This window comes from Onychomys torridus, chromosome 12, assembly GCF_903995425.1.
Source record: "Onychomys torridus chromosome 12, mOncTor1.1, whole genome shotgun sequence".
NCBI lineage: Eukaryota > Metazoa > Chordata > Mammalia > Rodentia > Cricetidae > Onychomys > Onychomys torridus.
In genome coordinates this window covers 38,227,598-38,247,228 of record NC_050454.1, presented here as the reverse complement: position 1 = coordinate 38,247,228, position 19,631 = coordinate 38,227,598, and the positions used below count along the sequence as shown (strand labels likewise).

The 19,631-nt window shown below is 40.1% G+C and overlaps 1 protein-coding gene across 1 annotated transcript in view; it reads left to right on the top strand.

Moving 5' to 3' along the window:
• Positions 1-19,631, top strand: part of Epha6 (EPH receptor A6) — a 956,551-nt gene that overhangs the window by 925,025 nt on the left and 11,895 nt on the right. The window contains exon 16 of the mRNA XM_036203471.1: positions 13,732-13,925. Within this exon, the coding sequence (XP_036059364.1) occupies positions 13,732-13,925 (194 nt within the window). The remainder of the gene's footprint in view (positions 1-13,731; positions 13,926-19,631) is intronic.

Sequence of the window (19,631 nt, the reverse complement as noted above, 5' to 3'; positions counted from 1 at the left end):
GCAGAGGCAGGCGAATCTCTGTGAGTTTGAGGCCAGCCTGGGCTACCAAGTGAGTTCCAGGAAAAGGCACAAAGGTACACAGAGAAACCCTGTCTCAAAAAAACAAAGGGAAAAAAAAGATGATGATAACAGAGCACTAATGAGTGGAGTGGTACTTACCTAGACTCTAGTAGTCGCTAAGAGGTGCCTGGCAGCAAGTACCAAGTACCCAAACACACCCAGGTCCGAGAAACAACGGCTAGTGTTCTGTGTAGCACACCAAGGTAACTACAGAATACTACCAGTGATTATATATTTTGGGGTGGGGGGTTGTTTTGTTTCGTTTTGGTTGGTTGAGACAGGATTTCTCCCTATAGCCCAGTAGCTGTCCTTGAACTAGCTTTGTAGACCAGGTTGACCTCAAACTCAGAGATCTGTATGCTTCTGCCTCCCAAGTGCTGGGACTAAAAGCTTGTGCTATTGCACCTGACTTGATTACCTATTTTGTAAAGAACTAGGTGAAAGAAGCTTGAAGATTTCCAGAGCAAAGAAATGACAAATGGTTGCAGAGATGGAAAGGTTAATCATGCTAATTTATCATTTGTATACCTGTATGGAATTCTCCACTATATTCCATAAACACAAAAAAGAATTAAGGAAGCCAGGCGGTGGTGGCACACGCTTGTAATCCCAAGACTTGGGAGGCAGAGGCAGGTGGATCTCTGTGAGTTCGAAGCCAGGCTGGTCTACAGAGCTAGTCCAGGACAGAGAAACCCTGTCTTGAAAAACCAAAAAAAAAAAAAAAAAAAGAATTAAGGAGACATATTTCTTACTAAGGGAATCCATTATTTTGGTGCAGAGATGAAGTTCTGATACTTTATAAGTCCTACACCCATGTCCAATCGGAATGACACTCACGAAGGGCATATTCTGTGCTTTTTTAAAAGTGTAATAAAACACTGTGTGACTACAATATAGCTATTTAAAATATACATACCAAGATAGCATGCAAACTCTGTTATAGAGGGTTATTCTAATGATTAATGAAAGGACCACAACACAAGCACAAGCTAACTTGAACAAAAAGTTTGTTGTTGTTGTTGTTGTTGTTGTTGTTGTTGTTGTTGTTTTAATCATGAAACAGCAGGTCAATTAGCACACTAGATCTGGGCATACAGGGCTTTAGTGTTGGCCTGGATTTCTAGATTTTTTCTCTCTAATCACTGTTCTTTGCTGTCTCATACTCTGAGGCTCAGGATTCCAGCCCAGCAAGCACAGTACAATAAGACCTTTCTCAAATCCGCAGGCCAATCCAATGTTAGAGAAGACTCTGGCTAGCTCTGTAAGACTCTGTTCAACCCTGACCTAAAGCCCCATCAGGGAAGTGAGTATTGTGACTGGCCATGCTTGGTGTCTATGCCAGCCTTCTCCACTCCAAGGTGGATGGAGCACTGTGATTGCAAGTTTTCCAAGTTGAAAACAGTTGTGCAGCTAGAAGATATGTGAGGTTCTTTGGTTTGCTGGCTTACCTTCACTTTTGTCCATCCTTTTGGGATACTTGTCATTGTCAAAAGCAACTTTATTGTAGTCTCGCTTTTGTGTGACACTAAATGTTTATAGGGGTTTTTTTGTTTTGTTTTGTTTTTTTGGGGTTTTTTTTTATTTTTCATCTTTTGGTTTTTGTTGTTGTTGTTGTTGTTGTTGTTTTACATTTAACCCGCTTTTACTCTCTAGACCCATGAATAAGGCACAGTTCACAATGACTGTCACAAAAAGGACAATGCCCAATACAGCAGTGGCACAAGACTGCTGGAGTATCAAGCCTTGGGGAAGACTGTGGAGGCAACATGAGAAATAGGTCTCCAGGTGCCTTGTTCCCCACAGTTTTATGGTGGGATGCATCAAATCTTGAACTGTATAACTTCAGGTGTGCGATTCTGTACCTGTCAGTCCCCATGCCCATGTGATCAGGAACCAGGGTACTCTAGCACTGTAGCAACAGAGGGCCTCTGGTCACTGAAAAAGACCAGAAAGTAGCATTATCCATCACAGCTAGCCTTTTCTCATTCTCCATGATGAAGTGTAGGTAATGGCCATGTTACTCCTTCCAAATCGATACCTCCAGTTCTAGTCAACTCAATGGCACCTTCAGTTCTAGCTTAGGTGAACATGGACTCCCCTGGTAGGTCTTAATCATCCATGTTCAAATGTGCTCCAGTGTCAACCACAGTGAGACAGTAACTAGCCACACATCTGATGGGAAATGTTACAGGTTAAAATGTTGATTGTAGATTGTGATGCTGAGAAGTGACTTCTTGACTTGAAGCAAGAGAGATCTGAGATACAAGTTTTGACTTGATGGATCCTGTGAAAGCTAGTCTCACATAGGATCTGATTTCTTGCAAAGCTCCACTGAAACTAGCTACAGGCCAGTGAGTAAAGCAATCAATCACAGTCATCTACAACACTTTCAGATAAGTCCCCTGTAGTCAGGGTAGATACTGTATTCTAATCTAATAACAGCACAAATTGGAAAGACTAGTAGGCCTGCAGGGTTTCTCAACATCAGCATCGGTATTTGGGATGAGGGTCTGTTCTGAACATTGGAGTTGATGCTTACCAGCAGTACCAACCTTTACCTACTAGATGCCAGTAGCATTCCCTTACTGAAATATCAACAACAACAACAAAAAAAAAGTCCCTGGTTATTGCCTTGTCAGAGATGGGACAGAATTAACCTCAGTTAAGAGCTAGTTCCTAAAATAGCTGGGAAGCTCTGATCCCCAATCCCAAGCCCATGACTAACTGAACATTTAGGCAAGTGGTTTAAGCTTTTTGGGATACCATTTCCTGCAGTTCAAAATAACTAACTGTAGACATTGAAGAAATAAAAGATAACTCATATGTGTGTGTGTGTGTGTGTGTGTGTGTGTGTGTGTGTGTGTGTGTATCACCTGGTACATATACATTGTTTAATTAATGGGTTATAAAAGCTTGAATTTTATGAATTTGCTATAAATCACCTATTTTTTTTGTTTGACACAGTTTGTTTTATGTATTTTAAGTATCAAGCTTTATTGGTACATTAAGATATCAAACCACAAAGGCATGAAAAAGAACATTGTAATAACAATAAATATTTAAAACAAAATTTTAAAACATGAGAAGATTAAGTCTTTACATGTCAATAACCACCTTGTGTGTAAGCGAACAAAATTTTCTAGTTAGAAATAGAGACCAGGGTGCTGAAGAGAAGGCTAACAGAAAACAGCCATTTTAGATGATTATTAGCTCCTTTAAGCTTCAAGGCAATTCTCTGGGGTAGATGCCACTATTGTCCCCATTTCTAGATAAGAGAACTAGAGCTTAGAAAGGACCAGTGATCTACCCAGGTTGTTGGGGAGCCATGATATCGAAGTACAAGTCCCTGCTTAATCCAAAGTGCTTGCCTTTACTGCTAACCTGTAAAGTAGACATCCAGAATTCTGCAACAGCTCTACCTAATGAGACCAAAGCCTCGTTAATTATGCATGCCACCCCATCACACAGAAGTGTTTACATTGCTTCCTGCTTGCAAAAGGATGCAGGCTGACCTATCACTGTTGAGAAATGTAAAGCCTCCTTGCGGCTTTTTTGTATCTCGATGTTAAAATTTCATGAAATGCTCTCTCTTGTTGTTACATTTCTTACAAACAATTCCGTCAAATTTTAATGAATGACAGAAGGATCCCATCACCCAAAACAATTCTCAGGCAGACTGAAGGTGGGGGATGTCTTGCTGCTTTTAAAGCATGGGATGCTTATCTTTCATTTCCGTAAGGTAGGTCAAGGTAATGTTGTATGCTATTTTCATGCAAGTCCCAAATCATTGTAATTTACTACATAATGGAAATCCATCGTGGATGCACGAGCTCCAAAGATGGTACCAAGGGCACTGTGCTTCCCCACTCCAATGCTTGTACCAAGTAATGAGCTTCACGGGGGTGGGGGTGGGGTCAAAATATGAGCAGCAGGAAATAACCAAATCTGCAGTCAGTAGGTGGGGGAAAAGCCAGCTACACTTAAACAAGAAGCGACTTCAGTAGCACTAATGATCTGACTCAAGACTGAAAGAAAAAAAAAAAAAAAGAGCCTTGAAGCAATTTGGAGCGCAGATGCCTCCTGGGTGAGCTATCATGTAAGCTTAGCCACTAAACTCATCCCTTTTCCCTAGAAGAAAGACACCAGGGAAGATCTCACTTGAGGCTACAAGGAAGCACAATGCTACCACCACAGTGTTGGAGGTTTTCCTCCTCACTTTTTTAAAGCTTTCATATAATAATAATAATGAGTGTCCCTGTAGGTTACTTTCTGAGGCTCACTAGAAGGGAGAAAATGGGACGTATCATCCAGTTTTTATTTTTAGAAGTGGTGTGGCTGAAAACATCCTTCTGAAATTTAAGAAGAAAGAAAGTATGTTTCCTGTATTTCTTGATTGCCTCATAAGTCTATAACCCTTCTCAGGGGTCAGCACCACAGCCAAGACTGGAGGATGTCCAGAATCTACTTACCTAGAAATGCAGTGTGATTTTATGACTCAGATAGTCCAGTCAATTTCATTTTTTCCCCTCTGATTAGATTTTCCAAACTCGACTGTATTATGTAATGGTCCCTGTGTAATGATCTGTGTAAAATACAGTAAATTGCTAAAAAACCCATTCCCATTATTTCATCCTTCCATTTTACAGGGGGAATTTTTGCCTTGATTTGAATATGTATTCTACTGAAGCAATTTTCAAAACAGTCTTTCTCTTCTCAGCTTTTCAGTAATTCATACTCTTGGTGCATAGGCATTTGGTTGATAGGCACCATTTTAACTAAATGAACACTAATTGCACCTTCAGGATGGATGCCTGCTTCAGAAACAAGACTAATAGGGAATACAGAAAAAATTCAGTGAATCACCATTGCTAAATAATTCAGTTAGTAAAGTAAGTAGGAGAAACCACTAACTCATATGTTACTACAACCATGGAACTTTTAAGAAAAAATGTTTTTTTCTTTTCTAACTACATGATCAAAAACTAGATAACCTACAGCACCCACAGTGTTTTCCTCTAATATATATATACACCTTCAATTTCCTCTCAAAGTGATTTGCCATTTTTGGTTGTTGTAGTTTTTATTTTTGTTCTCTGGGGTTATTTATATAGAGTTTATTTTAAATTCTTCTTTTTATCCGGACTCAGCTACTCTTTCATAGGTTTTCAATAGTTTTAGCGGACCAAGGAACTGTAATATTAAAAGTTGGCTGGTATGCTTCTGAATTCAAAATGAGGTTCCAAAGGAGAAGAGTTTGCCTTTCTCCACCACGGAAACTTGAGATTTAAGAACATTGCCCTCTCTAGAAAAGACATTTCAAATAAACTAGTTTGGAACTTAATCTGTAAGTCAACTTCAGAAGACAAATATCCCATATTGCCTCTTATCTGTGGATCCCAGATTTGGGTGTGTGTGTGTGTGTGTGTGTGTGTGTGTGTGTGTGTGTGTGTGTATTTTCACATATGTATATATGATTTGAAATTGGAAGTAAAACCATCCAGGGAGAATAAAAGGTGCAAATGAGAGGGTGTGGGGCAGATAAGAAGGGTAGGGAATATGGAGTAATATTCTCAAAGTATATTAAATACATTAATATGCCATTGACCTCAGGAAACTCAACACCATGTACAATGAATATATGTCAATTAAAATATTATAGTTAGTTGGAATCTGTATATTTCTAAAAAAAGGACAACTCACAATAGGAAATCTGACAAATAAAAAGACTGTGTTGTTGCCTCCGCGTTCCAATTTTTTTTTACAAGGCACATCCTCCATCCCTGCCTGAACTTTTGTTTTGTGACCCCACTCACCACTGGGTGGTTGACTAGGTTTTCAGGACCAGGCATGATTTCCCCCCTGTTGAGTAGGCTTTAAGTACCATTAGACAACTGTTAATTACTTCCAAGGTATAAGTGCCATTATTGAACCTGTAGGGCATCTGGCCATGCTGGGCATTGTTGTGGTTCACAGGCATCACAAATGAACAGGGTGCTGATTGTTCCTCTCCATTGGCAACTTCTGTAGCGCCTCCTGGGGCTATGAAAGTTAGTTCTAAGAGGGGGAGGCTTTTGGGTGTGATGTACAATTGTTAGAGATAGTGACTGTCCAAAGCCGTCAACAACTCTTAAACCTATGACAGTCCTGTACTTCATATCACTCCTTATTCTTTGACTCCTTCAGCAGCCTGTTCTGGGACAAACATTTGCCATTCTATACAGGCCTATGATGTTCTGCTGTGACTTCCAAAGAGAGAGAGACAAAGACAGAGACAGACAGACAGAGCCTAAGGTGGAAAGACCGCCTTAAAGGCTGCTTTTGCAAAAGACCCAAGTTCGATTCTCAGTACCCACATGGTAGCTCATAACTGTCTGTAACTTCAGTACCAAGATATCTGACACCCTCATACACATTATTTTAGAAGAAAAAAAGTAAAGAGACAAACAGAAAAAAAGGTAAGAAGGAAAGAAAGAAAGCTTGAGAATTACCTTTTTTAAGTTTTGTTTTTGTTTTTTGTTGTTTTTTTATGTGCACTGGAGTTTTGCCTACATGTAAGTCTGTGTGAGGGTATCAGATCCTCTGGAGCTGAAGTTACAGACAGTTGTGAGCTTCCATGTGGGTGTTGGGAATTGAACCTGGGACCACTGGAAGAGCAGTCAGTGCTCTTAACTGCTGAGCCATCTCTTCAGCCCCACTTAATTGTATGGTTTTAAGAAAGTTTTCATCTTAAAAAGAAAATTTGGGGATAAGTAATAGGTTAGCAATAGGTAATATGTATCTTTGTACATTATTCTTTCATTAACTTATTCTACTTTTCCTATAAACATTTATTCATTAGTACACTGGATTTTGTTTCATCTTGTAAGGCAATGAGCCCCAGTTTGTCTTGTAATCAAAGTGACCACAAGCTGCTCCCCATTATTCCTTTAGTAAGGGGTCAGAAAGTAACTATAAAAGTGGAGAGGCCCCTGTCCATTGGCACACAGGCAGGGAAGGCATCAATATGATGAGCAAGTATGTGATGGAGAGATGGGAAAGAGAGAGAGGTGAAATAGCTTGAACACTATGAAGAGAGGCAGATCTGGAGATGTGAGGGTGGCGAGGAACAGCCTGATATGAAGCCTGAGAAGCCACCAGAGGCCATGGTGATGTCTTGTCCCATGCTGCCACTGAGGGACTTTTCTGGGTCTGTGGCCATGCAGCAGCAGAGGTCAGGGTCAATGTCCTTGGCCCTTGTTACCACCAAAGGCCATTCAGATGTCCCTGGTCTGACCCTGTTGATGTCTGAAGGCTGTGCAGAGCTGGCCCCACCCCTCACCTGACCAGGGCAGCAGAGTTGACATAGTTAACACAGATTTCCCTCAAGCTACCTCCAAAGCAGAGCTCTCAGTAGTCACGGAGCTGAAAGTTGCAGCTCCATTGCTTGACTTGACAAGGTTCCATGCTTGACAGTACTAGGGAAGAGATTATCAGGTCTTGAGTTCATTTCAACCAGCTGAGAAATGGCAGCTGTTTCTTAATGACCAGAGCAAAGAGCCAGGCTGTACAGATCAGAGGTGGAGCCTGAGATCCAAAATGAAGTGATGTGTAACAGAAGTAATAAATACTGGTATCTAGGGGTAAAATTGGGCTAGGGCCGCAGACATGGAAGCCACCAGAAGGGGAGGAGTATAGGCAACAGCTAGGAATGCACAAGAAGAGCACAAAAGAGGAGACTGGAGAGCCAAACTTGGCAAATGAGTTGGGGATGTGGCTCAAGTCTCATGGGAGATTGTCTCTTCCACTTCTGCGAGTCAGAAGCTGTGGGGATGACATTAGTCTATTTTTAATGGGATAGTGACTAATCTACCAATTCATTTATCTTCAGTTTACATACCTAGAGTGTGTATAAATGTAAGTATCTTTAAATGAAGTCAACTGTGTTCCCAGCTCATAACTTAGCATATAATACATGCTCAAATGTTGGGAGAAAATGTGTGTGGGGTGTGTGTGTGTGTGTGTGTGTGTGTGTGTGTGTGTGTGTGTGTGTTTTAAATCTAAAACCCAAAAGCTGATGAAAATTGGACAAATGGGCCAAGGAGTTAGCTCAGTCAGTAAGTTATTTGCCATGCAAGCATGAAGGCCTGAATTTAGATCTCCACCATGTAGACAGAAAGCCAACTGTGGCAACACACATCTGTAATCCCAGTACTGGGGAAGCCAAGAAAGAAAGACCTCCTGAACCAGCTGGTCAGCAAGTCTCACTGAATTGGTGAGTTCCAGGCTCAGTGTGAGACCGTGTCTCACAAAAGAAGGTAGAGACCAATTTTGAAAGATAATGACATTGACCTGGCCTCCATAAGCACACATGCGCGCGCGTGCACACACACACACCATGCACCAGATTCATAGTCACTCAAGCCTCCAATAAAGTACTTTTCTTCCTATGTCCTTTACCAAGCCTGAAACTTTATCTGTCTCCACTGCCAATCTCCTTAGGCTTTCCACAGTGAGCCTTTCTAAAAGCAAAATCTAATCATTCATTTGCTAAAACTTTTCTTCTATGTAGAAAGTCTAAATTTACATGTATCAGTGTTTGCTGTAAGACTATTTATCATAGCTAAGCTTTGAAACCAACCTGTCAATGGATGAATGGATAAAGAAAGTGTGGTATAATTTTCAACCATAAAGAAAAAAAGGCATGTCCATTTTGGGAAATGGATATGACTGGAGATAATTATCTTAATCAAATTAAGCAAACCTCAGAAAGACAAATATTCCATGTTGCCTCTTAATTGTGGATCCCAGATTTTATATATATGTGTGTGTGTGTGTGTGTGTGTGTGTGTGTGTGTGTGTGTATACATATATATATATATATATATATTCACATATGCATATATGACTTAAAAGTAGAAGTAAAACTGTCCAGGGAGAATAAAAGGTGCAAATGAGAGGGTGTGAGGCAGATAAGAAGGGTAGGGAGTATGGAGTAATATTCTTCAAGTATATTAAATACATTAATATGCAGTTGACCTCAGGAAACCCAACACCATGTACAATGAATATATGTCAGTTAACATATCATAATTAGTTGAAAATGCGTGTTTAAGTTTATCGTATACAAAAGCAATAATGATGTAGGAGATCAATGTTTTATCTCTTATGCAGCTTTAGATTCTTCTTAAGAGTTTTCCAACCACACAAATCCAGTAGCATCTCCTTTGAGGCCCCACTTGCCCTTGCAAACTTCCACAAACCATTGTATACTCACCTCCCCTGCACAGCTGTCCCAAGGCTGAGCTAAGCTCTACTATGTGCTCCCACAGACTCCTGTTTTAGATGATACTGTACTCACAGGCCTTGCTCTCTTTCACTAGATTATACACTTCTTATCACAAATACATATCATGTTGTGTCATCTTTCACATTCATTAGAATGACCAATAGTACATTTTAAGTGATTAATATGTATCTGTTTGGGTGAAAATTATTGACTATCCATTAGGAATATATTTTTGTGAATCAAGTTTCAGGCGACTTTTGAAGTTAGAATTTTTAGGTATGTGAGCAGCTTTAGGCAAGTCTAGTCTTCCTGTGATTAGGTGTCTTACCTATAAAATGATGATAAGAACTGTAGCTACCCCCATAGGGTTGTTTCAAAGACAAAAATAAGAAGCGTACATCATTGATAACTAGAATTTTGGAAATGGGACTCAAGAGCTCTCAACAATGAGCTGGGTGTCTTTGTATCGTCACCACTGTTGTACTGTTATTGCAACTGTTCTACAAGATGGATTCCTTTTGGGTTAGACACCTATCTTGAGCCAGGGTTTAAAATAAATTTCATAAGATGATGTGCTAAAGACCTAAGGAAGCTTAAAAGACAAAGAGGTCAGCAAGAAGGAAAATTATGGGTCTCCTGATCCTCCTCCCACTGCCCCAGAGACAGCTCTGTGAGGACTGACGCTCTGCTGGACACAAAGAGGTAAAATTTCTTTACAGCAATACCACACTGTCTTCTGGTAGAGAAAAAGCATCAACTCTGAGGGAGTTCACTGCCTGATAGATGCCAAGTGGTCTGGATGTTTGGTGTGAACCATTTCCATGAGTTGTCTAGAAAAATCTCTCGGGGGGAGGGGGTTGCAGCACGGGGCACGGGGCAGGAGGAAGATCATAGCGAAATGATAAGTGTAATAAAGTTCCTTCTTAAGGAAGAGCAAGTCCCCTGTCATCTGAATAGTCTAAGCAAACAATAAGTTTATAAGATTTTGGGTAGTGTTGATGACTTTTTTTTAATTACTACTGTGTTCTTCAGGACTTCAAATGCTATCACGCTTTTCCCTGGGTCTATTTGAAGTAGCTAGATATTCCAAATTTTACAGAAATGTGTTCCTCTAACAAGACATATCAAAAATTATTTCATTAATTTCTGTTTAGATCATTAGCATTTACTAATAAGTCAGACACTATTCTTTTTTTTTCTTTATTTTATTTTACATACCAACCACAGCTTCCTCTTCCTCCTCTCCTCCTGTTCCCTCCCCCCACCTCCTTTCCACACCTCCACCCACTCCTCCTCCCTTTCTATTCAGATGGGGTAAGGTCTCCCTTGGGAATCCACAAAGCATGGCATATCAAGATATGGCAGAACCAAGCTCCTCCCACCCTGCATCAATGCTGAACAAGGCATCCCACCATAGGGAATAGGTTCTAAAGAGCCAGCTCATGCATCAGGGACAGGTCCTGGTCCCACTGCTAGACACCCCACAAAGACCAAGCTATACAACTGTCACCCAGATGCAGAAGGCCTAGGTCAGTCCAGGACTTATTCTAGGTGCATGAAATTGCTTTTTGGAACACAGTCTCTAGGTTGAGAACCCTTGCTCAGCCTTGACACAGTGGGGGGCAGAGGGAGGCCTTACCCTCTCTGAGGAGTGGATGGGGAATGGAATTGGGGAGATGGGAGGGGGTGGAAGGAGGAGAGGGAGGGAGAACTGGGATTGGTATATAAAATAAAATAAAAAACTTTTTTTAAATAAATAAATTTTCAAAAACAGAAAAAAAATAATAGATGAAATAGTAGAGATGTGCATAAGACTCAGAAATGTTCAGAAATAATGACTCAGTTAAACATTACAGTTTATAGACTGCAAAATAATTTTTTAATTTACTGAGCATACAATTTAGGGCCCAAATGAAAACACTGAAGTCAAATTAGCATGTATAATGACAAAGGGTAACATGATAAGCAGTATTCATGTTTGCTGCATGGTATAAAATTTGAGAGGAAAATATTCTATCATGAAAATTAAAACCAGTATCTGAGGAATAGCAGAGAAGGCATCTGAAAGGAATTAAATACAGGTCCTAATTCTGCTACAGGGTAATGATGTGAATCTAAGCGAGTCTCCCTACCTCACTTTAGGATGTAAGGAATCATGATGATAGTAACCACCATACTGCAAAATTTTAAGCAGTAACCAAAAAGAAAGTATAAGGACTAAGCACAGAAAATACTCAATAAAAGCAACGTTTTTCTCCTAACCTCATGACCTCCACTTGTCACTGTTTTATTCTATGCACATATTATCACATAACTGGCAAATTTACTCTCATGCTCCCAGGGCACAACTTCAAAATTGTTCTCTAAAGTCATTTTGTCCTGTTTTTTATAATTGCTTCCAGAAGCTATTCACAGTCGTTTTGATTGATTTCAAGCATTTTTATCCATTTGTGTTTTATTAAAACATGTAACAAAAGGACTTAATCTCAAGCCTACTTGGTACCAGAAGTAGTTTGGGAAAAAAAAGAAGAAAAGAAAAAGATAAGAAAGAAATCATATTCAATAATGTGACATAAAATGGAAAGGAAAACATTAATATCCATGAGGGTTAAAGTATTATAGAACTGGGAGAAAGATCTGTGAGTAAAGTGCCTGATGCTCAAGCTTGTGGACCTGAATTGGGATCCCCAGCACTCATCTATGAAGCTGAGTATGAAAGCTCTGGGATGGAAGAGAAACCTGGGTCCCAGGGGCTCAGGGACCAAACCAGCAAGCTCCAGGTTCAGTGAGAGATCCCACCTCAAAATCATAAGGTGAGCATTGATAGAAGAAGACAGCTGAAGTCATCTCTGGCATCCTCATAGCCATACACAGGAGATTACATGTACATGCACAAAGTACTGTGGTCACAAACATGTTGACATGCTCACAAGAAATTCTGTAATACTGAAAAAGTTGAAACTTAGCGATGAAGAGGATTCTGAAGAGATATTAATGATTCCTTTTTACAAATTACATCAATTCAGACTATTTTAGAGTCATGTGAAATGTGTCAATTTAAGAAGAAATTAGGTTGGGGATTTAGCTCAGTGGTAGAGCGCTCGCCTAGCAAGCACAAGGCCCTGGGTTCGATCCTCAGCTCAAATAAAAAAAAAAAAAGTCTTAAAAAAAATCAAAGAAGAAATTAAGATGAGATATCAGTGTTCGAAAAAAATACACAGAATATATGTAATGGTCCTGCAACAGATTTCTTAACATAGCGATATTAACATTGTTTTATATTTTGTTTGTTGGTGGGGAGGTGAATTTGATTGATGTCTGTTCTAAATACATTTGATACTCAGTTTTCTTGCTTTTAAATTTGTACAAAAGAAAAATACTCCCCAAAAGATGGTATAAGAGCAAAGGTTCAAATGACTACCTTTGATCTGTTCTTCAAAAACTAATCTATATAAATTCAGAATTGGTTTTATTCCACCTCCAGGAATTCCTCATGGGAGGGGCTGGCAGGTAATACATTAAGCAAGTAAATGGCCTACATGGCCTTTAAGTGGATTCTAACCACCAGGCTGTCATCTCCTGGTGATTTTTAACTCTTATGCAGATTCCTTTCTCTAGACCTGGACAGGAAGTGAGAGTTTAAAATAAATTAAGTGAATCAAAATTAATCAAGATCAAAATTTCAATCCCTCAGTCCTGCTAGCTGCACAGTAAGTGCACACAACTGGTCACCACCATGTCCTACAGAAAGAGCCCCTTGCTCACCAGAGAATGATCTGTTGGGTACTCAGACTGAATGTCCCTATGTTCATAGGACTTGGTGCTCGCCATTGTTAGCTTTTCATATTTTGAACTACCTTAGGACTCATGGGAAAACAACTTCATTGCCAGGTCAGTGTCAGACTAAAGAAAAATCCAAAGTCAATGAGGAGAACCAAAATAAGCAACAAAGAGAGAATAATGGGTTTCAAAAACACACTGGCCTTATTATAAGGAAGATGAAAAACCGATTCAAGAAACAATCCTGTTTGTCACATACAGTTTACACTGAATATATCCATATCATGTTGCATTTCTGATGTTGGCATCAGGGTTTCAGATAGTCCAGCAAAGCAACACAGAAGCTGTGTTCTTGAGACTGTGATGAAACTTAACTACATGGACTCCAGCAGTGCATGTATACAGCACATTTTCTTCCCAGAAGGGGCAGCAGATGCTGCTGAGTTACCAGCATTCCCTGTTCAGAAATTAGATATTTACCCTTGCTTAGGCCATACTTGTCCTCTTGAGTTGTTTGTGTGCTTAATAGTATTTTGGTTTTTACTGTTTGCATGTAAAGATGCTATTGCTTAGCATACATCTTGTCACCAAAAGTAAGAGCGTGATCTGCATGTGTTTGCGTTTAGGTAATTTTGTCCATTGAAGAAGGTTACAGACTTCCTGCTCCAATGGGCTGCCCACCATCCCTGCACCAGTTGATGCTCCATTGCTGGCAGAAAGAAAGAAATCACAGGCCAAAATTTACCGACATCGTCAGCTTCCTTGACAAACTGATCCGCAATCCCAGCGCCCTTCACACACTGGTGGAGGACATCCTTGTGTAAGATGCATAATGTTGGTATTGTTTTCCCCTGACAATCATAATTTCTTTCAGGCTACAGGCAAGAACAACAGGTTGAGGGAATGAGTTTGCCTTGGTCACTCACTGTCTAATTGCCAATCCTGTATAAACCTTATTTTATTTATCAGCTGAACAGATAAATGATGAATATGAAAAAAAAATGTGGAGATTTTTCACAAGAAAAAAATTTGCCCTTCTTTTCTCTCTGTTATCTATTCTATCTGCATCACTTTGTTTATATTTCTCTTGTGGATCTTTGATATTTATGTCTTTACTAATCCTTCTTTACCTTTATAAGTAGAATTTGTGTGCATGTGTGTGTCCCCTCTTTCTTTTCATTCTATGTTCCATCCCTCTATTTGAAATCACAAGCAAGATGGGGAGGGGGTGTAATTTGTGAGTCACCATCACCAAAAGCGAGGATGCTCCCTTCTGGTCTGATCACACCTCACTCTTGTTACTTTCCTCTCCCCACACCAGAACAGGGTGGGTCAAGGCACTCATACACCATTTTGTAACCTTCAGTAGAACCAAGAAAATCTACGCACTTCTCTCTAAAGAACAATGATTGGGAGGAGAAGCAAAAATAATCCTCATCTCTGTCTGAAATATTACACTTCAAATATCATCAGTGTCTTCTTTTAGACTAGATTATAAATAGCCAAAGCATACCTTCCTGAATCACAAGATGGCCACAGGATATGCAGACATTCACTGTGGGTCACAGGTCCCAGTCTGTATAGAGTTTTAGTAACAATAGGACTAGGCTCTTTAAGGGATATTTGAAACAGACCTCTTTCCACAGCCGATCATGTAAGAGTTCACCTCTAAATCATTAATTGGCATTCTCAGCAAAATGAAGCCAAGCATGAAATAGCTAGTGATCCAACTATTGCTGCAGACTGCCTCCTCTGAGCAGTCCAACATCGGAAGCTGTGAGCAAAAGGCATAGAAAAGAAAAGCACTTTGGATTTTATTACTATGGCCATGGACAGCCACTGAAGGATGTTTAAGCAAGAGAATAATGTGATTACAGTTGCACTTCTAGAAGACCACTTGAGTGTTGATTCAGGCTATGAATGCAAAGCAAGGAACAAGATGGGAAATGGAGCCACATATGTCTTTTCAGAAATCCAAGCTATAAAAGTTCAAGGGCTAAGATGTCCCCAGCTAAGACTCCTAGCAATGGTGGAGAGGGTGCCTGAACTAGCCTTCCCCTGCACTCAGATTGGTATTTACCCTAATTGTCATCACAGAACGTATATCCAGTGACTGATGGAAACAAATGCAGAGACCTACAGCCAAGCACTGGGTGGAGCTCCTGGAGTTCAGTAGAAGAGAGTTAGGAGGAAGTATAGGAGCAAAGGGGGTCAAGATCATGATGGGAAAAAACACAGAGACTGCTGACTCAAGCTAATTGGAGCTCATGGACTCTGGACTGACTGACAGCTGGAGAACCTCCATGGGACTGAACTAGACCCTCTGAATGTGGGTGACAGTGTATGGCTTAATCTGTTTGTGGTGACCCTAGCAATGGGATCAGGACCTATCCCAGGCACATGAACTGGCATTTTTTTAGGGCTCATACCCTATAGTGGGATGCCTTACTCAGCCTTGATGAAGGAAAAGGGTCTTAGTCCAGCCCCAATTTGATATGTAAGCCAGTGTTGACTACCCAAGGGAATCCTTACCCTCTGTGAAGAGTGAATGCAGGGTGAGATGGGGGGAGATGGGCAAGATGGGAGAAGGGAAAGGAGGGGAATCTGTGGTTGGTATATAAAATAATTAATAATAATAATAATAATAATAATAATAATAACGAGTTAAGAAAAAAGTTCAAGGCCTAAATTATAAAATGAGAACAAAGTTGAGATCAGGAAAAAAGAGAATGAATTTATTGTCTGGCAACATACATAAACAATATTAATGTGTCTTGGTCACTGAATAAATATAAAAAGAAGAAGAAAGAAATAGATATTTCTCATTTTTTTTTTACAAACAGTGGGTGTTATACATGCTAAGAGAAGAACAGGAACAAGTTCTGGAGAATAAATGAGATTATTTGGGGAATTCTGAGTCAGAGATGCCTATGGGATAGTCAAGTGGAAATTCCATAGGTGCCTAACTTCTAGATTGAATTTGAGATAAAATATCTGGGCTATGGAGCTAGAGAGATAGCTCAGCAGTTAAGAGTGTGTACTATTCTTGAGTCAGTTTCTGACTGACTACACAGGGCTGCTCAAAACTCCCTGTAGCTTGAGCTCCAGGATATACGACCCCCTCCTGGCCTCCATGGGTTCCTACGAGCCACACTGGTGATGCAGGAAACACGAATGGAGCCACATCATAAAAGCCACAAGAGAAGACTGTGTCAAGGAATGTAATACACAAGTCTTCACAGATTCAGAAAACACCAAGTGGAGTAGTAGCTGGATTTAGCAGTGGGGTGCACAGGTGTTTGAGCAGCCTCAAAAGGACAAAGTTTTATAAAATTTATGAGACAATAAAGAGGGACTACAAAGTCAAAATAAAAATCAATGCATAATAATAACTTTTATTTCCATAAACCTGTAGGCAAGTTAAATAGAGAAAATGTTTCTTGTTTTTTGGTTTCATATTTTCTTGAAAATACAGTGTTCATACTTTACTATTGAGAGAACATCATAATGGAAACATACTACAAAATAATTCTACATTCATGGAAGAGGAAATCACACCATACCTCTAAAGCCAAATCATTTCTTCTGGGCTTCCTGTAACACAGGGTTAACAGACTTAATGGTGGCTATAGCAAAGCTATCCACCTGTGAAAATGGCTACAGTTATCATTTTTAATTGATTGCACTTTGAGACTGTGAATAATCATCTTATTTATAAAATAAGAAGACTCTCAAATCAGAAAATGACCCCCCAAAAATGCAACAAGAACACATAGATCAAGGCAGATGCAGGGTCCTGATTGATGTCCAGAGATCGATGATGAAGTGACTGCCATGTTCTAAGAGCCCCGCCACACACAGACCAGAGGTTGCATCCTTCATCTAAGTTGTCAGCTTGGTTCAATTCCAAAACCTAATCTCTCTGAAACAAATGGAAATTTTTGTGAGTGATTTTTCTATCCTTATTCATGACAGGGGCATATGAACTTTTTGTTTTAATATATTTGTGTTTGAGAAACAAAATGAACCAGAGTTCCCAAGGTATCATGCCTGAAACTATTCTTTATTCTTATTATCATGAGGGCCAGGATTGGTTTTCCTTGTCTTCCCACTCATGCCAGAGTCCCACTGCCATCCACACACTCTTGTTTCTAGTCCTAAAGAACTGAGACACTTTAGTGTCATGAGATGGCCTGCTTGGCTTTGTGTTTACAAAATGATGACAAAGCACCTCCACATGAGCAGCCCCTCCATTCCTCAAGTTCCAAGAACACATGCCTGTCCCAGATTAATGTTGGATTAAGGAAACATGACCATCAATCTTTGTGACAGAATGCCTCTCAAACAGGCCAGCTGGGGAGATGGGGTGGTGCATAAGAGTGCTTGCTCTACAGACATGGGTATTAATCTGAGTTTGAATCACCACCACCCACATTACAAAAAACACCTGAGCATGATTGTGTGTGCCTATGTCCCCAGTATCAGAGGTAGAGATAATAGAAACTTGACCAGCCAGCCAAAGCAAAATAGCAAGCTTCCAATTCAATGAAAAAACCTGTCTTAAGGCTGCAGGGCAGAAAATAAAAGATTTGATGGCCTTCTCTAGCTTCTGCATAACCACATGCATGCAATACACACATGTACACACACACACACACACACACACACACACACACACACACACACACACGAAAATGCTAAAGAGCCCGAGTGGATAATGAGCAGCCACTCATCATTAGGCTCTCCTTTACTCCAGTGTCCCCAAACTCCAAGTTTTTCTCATTTCTACACCAACACAGGCATTGTTCTTTCATCAACATTCCCATGGTTTTTATTCCACCCTAATTGCCTTTCTCTCAAGAATTCATCTGAGCCAGGGCAGTGGCGGTGGTGGCGCACGCCTTTAATCCCAGCACTTGGGAGGTAGAGCCAGGCAGATCTCTATGAGTTGAAGGCCAGCCTGGGCTACAGAGTGAGTTCCAGGAAAGGCGCAAAGGTACACAGAGAAACCCTGTCTCAAAAAAACCAAAAAACAAAAACAACAACAACATCAAAAAAGAATTCACCTGAGCAACTTTTAATCTTTCTGTTGATAAGATAATAAGTGGGGAGAAAATAAGATGATCAAAGAGAATATGGAAGGCTATGAACCCCACAGTTTAATAGTTTTCTGCTAACAAATTAGAAATTTCATAAATCACATTGGTAGCCATTCCTTGCAAACACCTGAGTATCTATAGGAAAGATGTTGATGTATGGCTTTCAGGACTGGGAAGAGCTCACTCTTGTCTTCTACTGATATTCCTCTGCCCGATACTTCCCCAGGAGCACATTTTCATTTCTGAAGAGCTCCCAATACACTATTTTTAAAAGTGTATAGACATATATGAGATCATGGTGATTTATATAAGAATGTCCTTAAATCCAACCAACTGCTAAATACATTTTCAAAATTACCATCTTGATGGAGGCAGGCAACCTTCCATAAATGCAATGTACCCTCATTAATCACTTTATAATAATTTCCTCCCAAAGAGTTATTTATAATTGTCACATGGTACACAATCCTTCGTAGAATGGGACTGGCTGGGATCAAGGTTATGTGTAGAAGAGCAGTTGAGGCCATGCCTGACTGTACTTCTGTTCCTTTCCCTCTCTGTGTCCCCTCTCCCACAACTGTCAAGATCAACCTTGTAGTTCCCAATTCCAAGTGGGTCTAATCCTACAGAGTCCAGGGATGGATCTGGCCATCTGAAGTTTAATAATACAAAGTGACCTGATTACCCTAAGGTGTCCTCTCACGAAGCCCTACCTACCTTCCCCACCCTATCACATCTCCCAGTACATTCATTCTCCATCCATTCCAATGCTCCAGGCTCTGGCATCTGCTAAGCATATAAGATTGCAGTCAGCTAGCTGCGCTCTTTCGAAGTGCTGCAATGCCATCAAGAAATAACATTCCTAGGGCTTAATGTACACAGCTCAGCAGTAGAACCCTTGCTTTGTCCCTACCTTTGATGCATAGTATTGCAAAAAGAAAAAAGGGGAAGGGAAAGAGTAGGTGGCGGCAAGAGAAAATAACATTTCCAATTCTGTTGCAAGCCCACTGAAAGTCACTGGCAAACAATTTTGTGCGTTTCAAACATCAATTCAAATGTGTTCTCTGGGAATATGAAGCAATTCCTCTGATGGATGGTGCTGGTCCATAATGGTAAATGAGCTCATTAGTCATATTCTGCTCAAGCTAAGGCACATTGTAAATATTTTCACTATCCACTAGCCATGGCTAGGGATCTTGTAAATATGTAGTTCTTAGTAACTTTAATTACTATCTTCCTTAGTACGTACAAGTGAATGGTTGAATTTTCAAGCACTTGGTTTACAGTGTATAAGGAAGGTAGAGAAACAATCATCCCAGCGCTGTAATGCTTCTGCTTCAGAAAATGATGAGACACCTAAGACCAAATAAAACTATCATCTTGTATGCAGTCAATAATTTTCAACAGTTTAATATACAATTTTCCGT